The sequence below is a fragment of the Vulpes lagopus genome, chromosome 8 (assembly GCF_018345385.1).
Source record: "Vulpes lagopus strain Blue_001 chromosome 8, ASM1834538v1, whole genome shotgun sequence".
NCBI classification, from domain to species: domain Eukaryota; kingdom Metazoa; phylum Chordata; class Mammalia; order Carnivora; family Canidae; genus Vulpes; species Vulpes lagopus.
The window spans coordinates 118,596,165-118,607,515 of record NC_054831.1 but is presented as its reverse complement, the minus strand read 5'-3'; the positions used below and the strand labels follow the sequence as shown (position 1 = coordinate 118,607,515).

At 59.0% G+C, this 11,351-nt stretch overlaps 1 protein-coding gene across 1 annotated transcript; it reads left to right on the top strand.

Annotated features, from left to right (window-relative positions):
* The first annotated feature begins 510 nt into the window (after positions 1-510).
* On the top strand, positions 511-10,428 carry TINAGL1 (tubulointerstitial nephritis antigen like 1). Its single transcript, XM_041766888.1, has 12 exons — positions 511-664; positions 1,140-1,457; positions 2,447-2,510; positions 6,260-6,352; positions 6,539-6,653; positions 7,759-7,882; positions 7,969-8,119; positions 8,232-8,421; positions 8,532-8,577; positions 8,832-8,955; positions 9,748-9,793; positions 9,876-10,428. Exons 2-12 carry the CDS (start codon positions 1,148-1,150, stop codon positions 10,014-10,016), a joined length of 1,404 nt encoding a protein of 467 aa, XP_041622822.1. The 5' UTR covers positions 511-664; positions 1,140-1,147; the 3' UTR covers positions 10,017-10,428.
* The last annotated feature ends 923 nt before the right edge of the window (positions 10,429-11,351 follow it).

The following is an 11,351-nucleotide window of genomic DNA, read 5'->3' as shown; positions in this document are numbered from 1 at the left end:
GGGAGGGCAGCCCTGAAGACGAGTGAGTTGCCAGTTACTACGGGGCAGGGAGGTGGCCCCCACGCCACACCCACCCCACCCCCTCAAAGGATGAGCCGCCAAGGCCTCTGCAGGGACCTCAACCATCTCCAGATTCCAATCATTCCCAAGAACGGAGGCGGCTTGGGGCGGCCCCAAGCCTGGGGGGCACTGTGACGGGAGACGGGGGTGGGCATAACTGTTTTTATTACTGATTGGAGAGGTTCTGAGACATTTGGGCTGCCCACACCCTCCCCACGGTCTCCCAAATCTCGGAGCTCCGCTGCTCCCTCTCCCCCCTTCTCAGCTGAAGCCCCCTGGAAGTTCTTACCGATGTCAGACCTCAGTCCTTTCAGCTGCACTTGGAGTTCCGCCCCCTGAGGGAACGGCTGTCCGCAGACACCCAGCGAAGCAAATCACGTGCTCACGTCCCTCTCCCGGCCCCAGCTCGCGAGTGAGGGGCTACTCCAGGTGTGAGCCCGCGGGGCCCCTCCTCCTGCAGCCCTGCCCGTCGGGGGCGGCGCTGCGGGCTGGGCGGTACAAAAGGCGGTGCCGCCCTGCACTCACTTGACTTTTGAGTGTCCCGTGGTCGCAGGAGCCGGCAGGCGGAGGCGCGTGGGGCAGCCTGGGCACAGCCCGTCCCCAGGTAGGGACCCTCCCCTGCGCGGGGGGAGGGGGACAGTCAGAAGGAAGGAACAGAGAGGAGGGGGCGGGCGGGGGGAGCATGAGGGCTGGCCGAGAGGGAGTGGACCGGGCAGAGGGACACGGAGGAGCACAAGCCAGGGGCACCCGTTAGGAACGGAGCTTGAAAGAGGGGCAGAGGGACCCAGATAGCAGAGAAGACCTCAGTCCAGGCTATGGGTGTTGAGCCAGGGGGGCACCCAGAATGCCACAGCCCCCACCTCCCGTCCTTGAAAGTCCCCAGGCAGGTCAGGGAGGGACTCCATTTCTCGCTCAATCCCCTTCCTGTCCAGGGACGGGGCGCGGGAATCGGGGTCTCTGACCCTGCCGAACCCCCTTAGACTCCCAGCCCCAGGAAGCTGGGAGATGAGGCCTGGGGTGCCGGGGAGTCTCTGCCGCCCACCCCTCTGACCCCTGACGTCTGCGCTCCCCGGGCCCAGGAGGCACCATGTGGCGATGTCCACTGGGGCTGCTGCTGTTGCTGCTGCTGGCTGGCGAGTCGGCCCTGGGTGCGCGGCGGGGTCGCGGGCGCCGGGAGCTAGCGCCGGGCCTGCACCTGCGGGGCATCCGGGATGCGGGCGGCCGGTACTGCCAGGAGCAGGACCTGTGCTGCCGCGGCCGCGCCGATGACTGCGCCCTGCCCTACCTGGGTGCTACCTGTTACTGTGACCTCTTCTGCAACCGCACCGTCTCCGACTGCTGCCCTGACTTCTGGGACTTCTGCCTCGGCGTGCCACCCCCCTTTCCCCCCATCCAAGGTGGGCACCAGACGGCCAGGAGGGGTGGGTCGCTTTGTCAACCCGGACTCAGCAGGGCTCAAGAGCAAGGCTGATGCATTGACATTTCCAAGGGAGGCTTTGTAGACTCTGAGAGAGACCCTGCCCCACTGTCTGTGCCTCTGGGAAGTCCTGCTCTGGTCTAACTTGAATCCCTCCAGCAAGATTGAGAAAAGAGAAGACCCTGGGTCGGTGGGATTCCCAGCTGGCTCAGGAGGAAGGCAGCCTCCTGCCCTTTCTCCCAGTCCAGTCTCCTTGCCAGACAGGGAAGGTGCTGGCCCCGCCCGCTGACTCACCTGGAGGCTAATAAAGGCTTCAGGGGTTGGTCAAGCTCTTCTTAGCCATTCCTCTGCCTTTGCTCAGGATTCTCTACTGGAGGTGGCTGGTCACACCTGGGAGGTGAGGATGAATCTGTTCCTGCCTTCAGCCCATGTCACCGTCTTTTCCCCATCCCTTGTCCCTGTCTCTTAGAGGAATCATTTGAATCCCTTCCCGTGGTTCTGTGGGCCTGCGGGTGAGAGACTGGATACCTGGGTTGTCACCTCAAAGGGCCGTGTTATCTTAGGGGAGTCACTTGCCTTCTCTGGGCCTCAGCTTCCCCATGCCCCTCTCACTCCTCATCTCCAAGTTTCAAGTCATTTAAATGGCAAGGGATCCAAGGAATGTTGTGGCTGGCATCCAGGTGGAGCAGGAAGGATCCAAGTTGGGGTCAGTGAAGAACTTCCCAGGGAGCAGTTGGTATGTGACCCTGCAGGAGAGGTCTTAAGAAGTGATAGTTTGACTTTAGTTTCAGTGAGGGCTGGGACATTGGTGCATGCATGTGCGTGCGTGTGCACACTGTGTGTGTGTGTGTGTGTGTGTGTGTGTGTGTGTAGGAGGATTCAGGACACCTGACTTCTGAGGACCTGGCCATCTCAGCCCATCGTCTCTGGTCCCGGTCCCACTTCTCTTCTCCTCTTCCTTCCCACCAGGATGTACACATGGGAGTCGCATCTATCCAGTCTTGGGAACCTACTGGGACAACTGTAACCGTTGGTGAGTGTTTGGAGGTACAGAGGCGGCTTGCCTTGCGGTCTCTGTGGCCTACAGACTTGGCTCCAATTCTATCCCTGTCACTTACTTGCTGAGCCTCAGTTTCCTTGTCTGTAACATGGAGATTTTCACACTGACCATGTCAGCTTAGAAAACAACATTCTATAAGCATTCCCCAGGAGCATTCAGCCAAGGATGCCTGGCCCCAGGTGTGGCCCCTGACCTGGGAGAGGTTCCCTGTCCCTCTTCCTGGCTCAGGCTGGGCTACTGCCCCTCCCAACCTTTCTCCGTGTCACGGGAGAATCCGGAGAAGGGGGCGCCAGGAAGGAAACCTCTGACTACAGCATCCGCTGCCCTGAACGGGATGAGGGTCAGGGATGGCTGGGCTGGAGGCCAGCCAACCTGCAGCAGGGCCTTCCCTGGAATGTGGTCTCTCTCCCTCCCTCCCCTTCCCCACCGTTCCCAGTGGGAGGATGAAGGGTCAGAGGGACCCCCCTACTCTAGTCAGAGTCCTGCGATGGGAAGCAGAGAGGGGTTGAGAAGGAAGCCTCAAACGCCTGGTGGGAATAATGGGGACCCTGTGGCTTTGAGGAGGCAGCCCTGCACCCACTCCACCCTGTGCCCTCTTTGCCTGGGACTGAGAGGCCCGAGGGGGGAGGAAACTTTTTGGAATGCATTACACATAAGCTGTTTCCATTGCCTCACTCGGGTGAGGGGTGCTGGGTCACAGTGAGAGAGGGGACTCATGAGGTTCTGTGTGCGGCTGGCTGAGAGAATGTGTGTCAGGTGTGAGTGTGTGTGAATCATGCAGGTGCTGAGAGGATGTGTTTGTGTGTGTATGGTGTGAGTGTGTGTGTGAACCACGTGTGTGTTCCGAAAGACTGAGCGTGCCTGCATGATCTTGATCCTGCTAGTTCCTGATAAGATGCCTCTGGGCTTTGACGGGTTAACCTCTTTCCCACTCCTATCCCTGGGGCCTGGCCGCCCTGGGCCCCTCTGGAATGCTGGAACCTGCTGCTACCAGCCCAGTCTAGACCTGCTTGGGGAGCCCTGAGGGCAAAGGGGGAGGTGGCAGGAAAGGAGTGACCAGCCCACTGCCCCCGCGCTGGGTGGCCCTGTTCCTTGTGCTTGACACCTGAGTGAGGGTGTGGAGCAATGTCTGTGGGCCTTCCAGGCTGTGCGAGACCTCGAGGAATGCTTCGAGAGTCAGAGAAGGAAGGGGATCGTGAGGAGAGCCTCCCCTCCCACGCAGCCTCCTCTAGCCCGCCCCGAAAGTGCCCCCGCCCACTCCAGGGGCTGAAGAGCCCAGCCATACTGGGTTTGTTCCCCTTGAGGCTCCTTAAAAGGCAACAGGGGAAAGAGGCAGTTTAGCATCTTGTAATAGCAGAGTTATGAGCTTGTAAAAGCATCGTGGAATTCACAGTATTGCCTGCTCGTCGACACCTATTTATTAAAGACCTACTATGTGCCAGGCACTGTGCTGGGCCAGGTTGATGCAGCCAAGTGAGGCAGATGGTTCTGGTCTACACGCAAAGAAACCTATTTACAGCCTGTGACAGGTGTGGACAGGGAAAGGAAACAATGGGGGATCCCCGTTTAGAGTGGAGTAGGGGCTTAGGAAGGCCACTCAGGAAGGGAGATAGTTATGCTGATACCAGGGAGGTGGCCAGGCAGGGAGGGAAGGTGAGGGAGCAGCTCGCTCGTGGTAAGGCCAGGAGGTGGGAAAGATCTCGCTGCAGCTGGAGCTGTGAAGTGGGAACAGAGGCCTCGAGGACGTGTAGGGCCACATCCATGGATCTCGTCCATGGATCTCATAGCCGTGCTGGGGGTTCTGTTCTAAGTGCCATGGGAAGCCACTTACAGGCAAACAATCTGATCTATGTCGTTGAGAGATCTCTCTGGCTTCAGAGCAGGTAGGGGATAGACTGAGGGGTATGTGGGGGGTTGAGAGGCAGGGAGCCCGGGTAGGAAGCCATGGCCATGGTCCAGGTGACAGGTGATAAGGGACTGGAGGACAGTGGTGGCAGTGGAGGGGTGAGTGGCAGGTGAATCCAGAGCCTTCCATGATGTGCCATCCCAGGATCTGCTGAGGGCGGGCATGGGAAATGGGGGTACTCCACGGACCTCAACAAGCTCTGCTTTGAACACGTGGGTAGCTAAGGTGCTGTGTCCTGAGTTGAGGATGTTAGGGACGAGCAGCTTTGGGGGAAGGCAGTTTGGGCCATTTTAAGTTTCAGATACACCCAGAGATGATGTGAGGAGGCTGGGTGGTTAGGAGTCTGATGGGCCAGGCCCTATGCTAACTGCTTTACAGGATTTACAAAAGCCTGCCATTAAATCCCTGGAAGTGGGGATGATTCACTTCCTCATTTTACAGACAAGAACTGTGAGGGAGTTTGAGTAACTTACCTGAAGTCACGTGACTAGTCATTTCAGCCCATGCTCTTAGCCCCTTCACTACCATGTCTCACTCATTCAACCAACAGATACTTCTGGGTGGCTCCTATGTGCCAGGTTTAGTTTTCTAAGCACTGAAGATACCAAACAAACCCTGCCCTCCAGAACCTTAATGTCTAAGAGGAAGCAGCTATGAAGAACACAAATAGCTAAATACACAGTGTGCCAGGTGGTGATGACATGCTAAGGAGAAAATAAAACAGAAAGCAGGAGAGGAAGGCGGCCAGGGCAGGCCTCCCTGAGAAAGTGACATCTGAAGAAAGACTTGGACATGGGTGCCTGGGTGGCTCTGTCGGTTGAGTGTCTATCTTTGGCTCAGGTCATGATCTCGGGGTCCTGGCATCAAGTCCCACGTCAGGCTCCTTGCTCAGCGAGGAGTCTGCTTCTCCCTCTCCTTCTGCCTCTGCCTGCCACTTCCCCTGCTCATACTCTCTCTCTGTGTGTGTCAAATGAATAAATAAAATCTTCCCAGAAAGAAAGACAGATTTGGACAAAGTGAGGGCAAGCCTTGGGGATATGGGAAGAAAAGCAGCTCAAAGGCCCTGGGGCACGGAGCGCAGATGTTGTGAACAGTCAGGGGACCAGTCTGGCTGGGGCCTAAGGAGCCAGGACTTGGAGGAGGGGTCACAGAGAGGACAGGAGGACAGATTGTGCAGGGCCTCGTTAGCAAGGCAAGGACTTTGGCTCTTATTCTGTGATGTGAAGCCAAGGGAAGGTTTTGGGCTGGAGGATGGCATGATATGACTTGGGTTGAACAGGGTCATCTGGCAGCTGTGTTAAAAATATACCGAAGTGGGGGTGCAGGGAGAACAATGGGAAAGCTTCAGCAGAATCCAGGGGAAAGGTGATGGCTTCGGGAGGAATGAGACGGGGTTTGGATTTTGAATGTTTAAAGGCAAAGCCAGCAAGGATCTGCCAATGAATCCAATCACACCCGAGGGAAGGAGTAAAGGGTGACTCCCAGGCTCTTTCCACGGACTATAGGAAAAGCAGGCATGGGAGTAGGGATCAGAAATTCAATCTAGGATGTGTGAAGTCTGAGCAGCTGTTGGACATCCCCAGCGGTGACACTGGGTAGCAGCAAGATTCTTGGATCTGGAGAGATCCAGGCAGCAGAAATAAACTGGAAAACTGTGAACTTGAAGTTGACATTGAAAGCCACCAGGCTGAACGGGATCATCCAGGGGTTGTCTCATAATTCTTAGCATAGAATGTCAGGCCTGTGTTGACTTCTGCGGCCCCTTCCCTTCAGAGGATGCCCCCCCTCCATCTCTTCCTTCCTTCTGCTCTCCTAGCACCTGCCAGGAGCAAGGACGGTGGGAGTGTGACCAGGAGCCATGCCTGGTGGACCAAGACATGATCAACGCCATTAATCAGGGCAACTACGGGTGAGAGGAAATGTCCCCACTGGGCACAGACACACCTACATTCCCTTGAGAGGCATGTGCTGTCAGGCACATCCTCACTTGGATCCTGGTCATCACGTGGACACTTAGCGTCTCTCCCGCCCATATGCACATAGCTCCAGGGCCCCAGCCTTGGCAGGTCTGTGACTTCCATCCCTTCTCTTGCAGATGGCGGGCTGGGAACCACAGTGCCTTCTGGGGCATGACCCTGGATGAAGGCATTCGCTACCGCCTGGGTACCATCCGTCCTTCTTCCTCTGTCACCAATATGAATGAGATTCACGTAAGTCCATCCTTGCCCACCATCCTGCCCTCTCCCCATGGCTTGGGACCCCAAGAACCCTGACACACTGCCTCCCAATCCTCCAAGGGCCCGGGCCTAACCCTCTCCAATAGGCTGTGTGTTCCTGGACAAATCACTCCCCTTCTCTGCGTCTTAGGTTCTTGCCCATAACAAGATGTGCTGTGCATGAAGAGTTGATGCTCAGATTCTGAGTTTTGTGGTCTCAGCACGAGCCCCTTGGTGGCCTCCTCAGCCTGGGAAAAATGTTATTCCTTCCAGTAAAGCTGGGTCAGGGCCCAAGGGGCCAGGAGGTCACCTTGGTATTTTGGGAAGGGAAGGACAGATAGTCCTCTGGCTTTGGCTAGAGAGCCGGAATTCTCGGAAACAAATACCGACTTGGTGGAACCCCAAGGGAGTAGGGGGCTTCTCCCTTCCTACCACTGGGACCCTCTATGGGGAGAAACAGGAACCAGACCTGGAATAGTCAAAGGGTGAGGAGGGAGAACTTCAGCAGGTCAGGGCAGGGGCACAGGCTGCAGGATCTGTCCGTCAGTGGTAGGCAGGGAGGAGGCAGCCGTTGGCCAGAGCGGCCCTCCCTGCAGAGGGACTTGGGCTCAAGGCTGGGGTGACCAGACCCTGCCCCTGCCCTCACTCCCCTGGGCCTCTGCTATTTTCTGCCTCTTGCTGTTTGTCTTGGCGGCCTGCCCGGTCACAGGACCTTACTCTTTCTTCCCTCCCCTGCCCTGTAAGGCCTGAAGCCCAAGGTCCTGGTAGGAAGAAGGAAGTGTCAGATCAGAAGGTGCAGAGGAAGAATGAGGCAGGAGTTGAGAATGGAAAGTGGGTGACCCTGGCTTGACCACTTCCCTGCCAGCTTTATTTGTACAACAGGACTAGTCACCCTCACCTGACGCTGGGGAGGCACTAAATGATGCTTGGGTCTTCCCTGTGAGTCAGTGTGGAGATTGCTGGGATCCCTCAGCAGCAGGAATGCACCAGAACAAGCTGCGGAAGGCCCCAGACTCTGGTGGCCTTTCAAAGCCAACGGGCCCTTGGGGGATAGGCCAGGGCAGAGCAGGAGGCAGATGGAGTGGCTTTTGCTTTGCAGACAGTGCTACGTCCAGGGGAGGTGCTGCCCACAGCCTTCGAGGCCGCTGAGAAGTGGCCCAACCTGATCCATGAGCCTCTTGACCAGGGCAATTGTGCAGGTTCCTGGGCCTTCTCCACAGCAGGTATGTCCCGACGGCAGAGGCTGGCGCAATGGGAAAGGAGGGCTAAGGCCTGACCCCCCTGATGGCCCTTCGCCTCTCCCCAACAGCCGTGGCATCTGATCGTGTCTCAATCCATTCTCTGGGGCATATGACGCCTGTCCTGTCGCCCCAGAACCTGTTGTCTTGTGACACACACAACCAGCAGGGCTGCCGTGGTGGGCGTCTGGACGGTGCCTGGTGGTTCCTGCGACGGCGAGGGTGAGCGGCAGAGGGTGTGGGCAGGGAAGGGGACGTGAGGCCTGGGCTTTAGGAAGGGCCCCGGGCCGGGCTTCTCGTGCTCACCTGGCCTCGCTCCCTCCTGCTTCTCCAGGGTCGTGTCTGACCACTGCTACCCGTTCATGGGCCGTGAGCAGGACGAGGCTGGCCCGGCGCCCCGCTGTATGATGCACAGCCGGGCCATGGGTCGGGGCAAGCGCCAGGCCACTGCCCGATGCCCCAGCAGCCATGTCCATGCCAATGACATCTACCAGGTCACTCCTGCCTACCGCCTTGGCACCAACGTAAGTTTGTGCTTGGTTGATGGGGCAGAGGGAAGGGGAGCTGGAAAGTTGGCCAGAGGTTAGAACCTCACCTCTGATGGATACTCTCATCCTCACTCCCAACCCTCCAGGAGAAGGAGATCATGAAGGAGCTGATGGAGAATGGCCCTGTCCAAGGTAAATGCCTCTCATCCTGCCCCCTGGTTCCAGAAGCTTGTGTCTGCCTGAGACTGGGTACAGCACAGCAGCACAAGTGGTCTGTATAGCATTGAGCAGCCATTCCACTGGGGCTGGGAGTTAGGGGGACCTTGTCTGCTCCCCACGGGCAGCAGCCTGTGGGGGATACTTAGAGTCTTGTTATGGGTCTGGGCATGTATCTCCAGACCTGTGCTGTTGGGCTGAGCCGGCCCTACTCCGACCTCTGCCCACAGCTCTCATGGAGGTGCACGAGGACTTCTTCCTGTACCAGGGCGGCATCTACAGCCACACACCAGTGAGCCTGGGGAGGCCCGAGCGATACCGCCGGCATGGGACCCACTCAGTCAAGATCACAGGGTGAGGGGCTCGGGGGGGGGGGGGGGGGGGGGGGGGGCAGCAGGGCTTGCACTCAGGGCTCTGAGCCTGCCTTGAATCCCCACCATCTCTCTGCAAAGCCCTATTTCCAAGAAGAGGAAACCAAGACATAAAAGGAAGAGGGACTTCCCAGGGTCACACCCAGAGGTGGGGGGCCTTTTAAGGTTTTCTAGGAACTCTTCCTTCCTGACACACTGGGATAAAATAACTCCTGTGAAATGCAGACACAGATTCCAGGGTTGGCTCGGGCCCTCCCCATCTCAGCACCTACCCCAAAGCTGCCTGCCTCACTGACTCCCACACCCAGCCTTCAGTTCCCCACCTGATATAAACACCCAGAGATGTTCCAGTCACTGATTTTCAATGGTCCAACCAATGCAATGTCCTTTGTGGTGGGAATTTGGGGCCTCCAAAGCACCCATGTTCTTGGAGTCTCTTCCATGTGGTTCTTAACTCCAACCCCTCCCTGGCTCCCCCAGGGAGGATGGAAGGCAGGCAGATGTGTGAGGTCCCAGAGAACTGGTCCCCAGGCTGTGGGGCCCTGCAGGAGGGAGGCCCAAGTTCTCCCCCTTTCTGCTCATCCCCCTTCCATTTTGCCGGTGATGCCCTCCCCCACAGGGTGGAGAGGGCACAGACTCCCAGAGCTGGAGACCGAGGGTGGGTAGAGAGGGAGCAGAGTCTGGAAGGGGAAGGCCCCGGGGTTCCAGCCCCTGAAAGCAGGTGGAATCAGCTCTCTTCTCCCTCCGTGGCTCTGCCCCCACCCCTGCCCTCTAGGTGGGGAGAGGAGACGCTACCGGATGGAAGGACGCTCAAATACTGGGTGAGTCCCCGCGCGGGGTGCCTGCGCCGCTGCCTGCCCCCCTCCCCGTGCCCTCCTCACCGCCCCTCCTCCTCGTTCCCAGACGGCGGCCAACTCGTGGGGCCCAGCCTGGGGCGAGAGGGGCCACTTTCGCATCGTGCGCGGCGCCAACGAGTGCGACATCGAGAGCTTCGTGCTGGGCGTCTGGGGCCGCGTGGGCATGGAGGACATGGGGCACCGCTGAGACCCTGGCAGGCGCCGGGCCAGCCGGCGGACGAGCCCCTGGGGGGCGGCAGCGCCCCGCCCCGCCCCTCCCGACGCAGCCCCGGCGCAGGCGGGCGCCTGGGGTCTAATCCCCGCGCGGGTTCCGCTGACACAGCGCCCGGCCTGGGAGCCGCGGGCCTGGGAGCCGCGGGCAGGCGAGGCCGGCGGAGCCCCCAGACCTCCCAGCGGGGACGGGGCAGGGCCTGGCCCGGGAGGAGAGGAGCGGGCCTGCAGACCCTGGGCCCCGGCACTCCCCGCTCAAGACCACTGAAGCCAGGACGCCCCCAAGTCTGCAGCCCCTCCACCCTGTCCCACCCCACCCCTGTACTTTTATTCTCCAAAGATATTTATTTTTCTTTTCACTGTTTTAAAAATAAAAAGAGTACTGATAACTGTGGTACCTCGGGACCTGGGGAGTGGAGAGCCAGGCCAGAGATGCTGTGGCATAGGGCGAGACCCTAGAAAGGACCGCCTGGGGCCTTGCTGGTAGGCAGGGGTGGGCAGACTAGAAATCTTAGCCTCCATTCAGCCCTAATTGTCAGTGGCCATGGGCGCTGACCCACTCGGAGGTGGGGCACGGATGGATGGCATGGCCTTTGGCCCCCAGAGAGACATGGGCCCGTGGGAACCACCTTTCAGACGCTGAGTCAGCGCTGCCTGGTGGGGGAAGCCTGACCCACCAATCAGCAGAACTGGCGCCGGTGCCCAGCAGGCAAGGGGGGCACAGCCCCACAGAGGCTGGAGCCTCTGTCTCTGCAGATCAGCCTCTCCAAGCCACCCAGGCGAAGCTCACCTCCCCCCACCCCACCCCACCCTACCCCACCCACCCGGTGCCTAGGCCATACTGAACCTGCCTCTCTAAGCCCTCTCCTTAGCCCCAGGCTCCCAGTGCCAGCAAAATAAGCCTAGTCCTCAACCCACCCTTCAAGGCCATCAGGACCCACCCCATCAGCCTCCTCACCAGAGCTTCTTCACCCAGTGTGTAGGCAACTGCAGAGTCCTCACTGCTCCCCAACTGTCAGGCACACATGCGGACTGACAGGCTTTTGCACATGCCGTTCCCCAGTCTAGATGCCCTTCCATTCCACCCACCCCTTGTCCCATGCCACTTCAAAGCCAACTCCAGGATTCCTTCATGCAGATAGGACCTGAGGGGGCTGCTGATGTGCCAGGTGTTGTGCAAGGGCCCCATGCTTTCCCAAACCCCCCGCCCCGCCTCCCCATAGCAGGCCTTGGCACCTCCCTCCTGGACTCATCTGGCCCTGCCCTTTCACCCAGTGGTTCACGATTCTGAGTGTCTGCCTTCTTCCTCGGG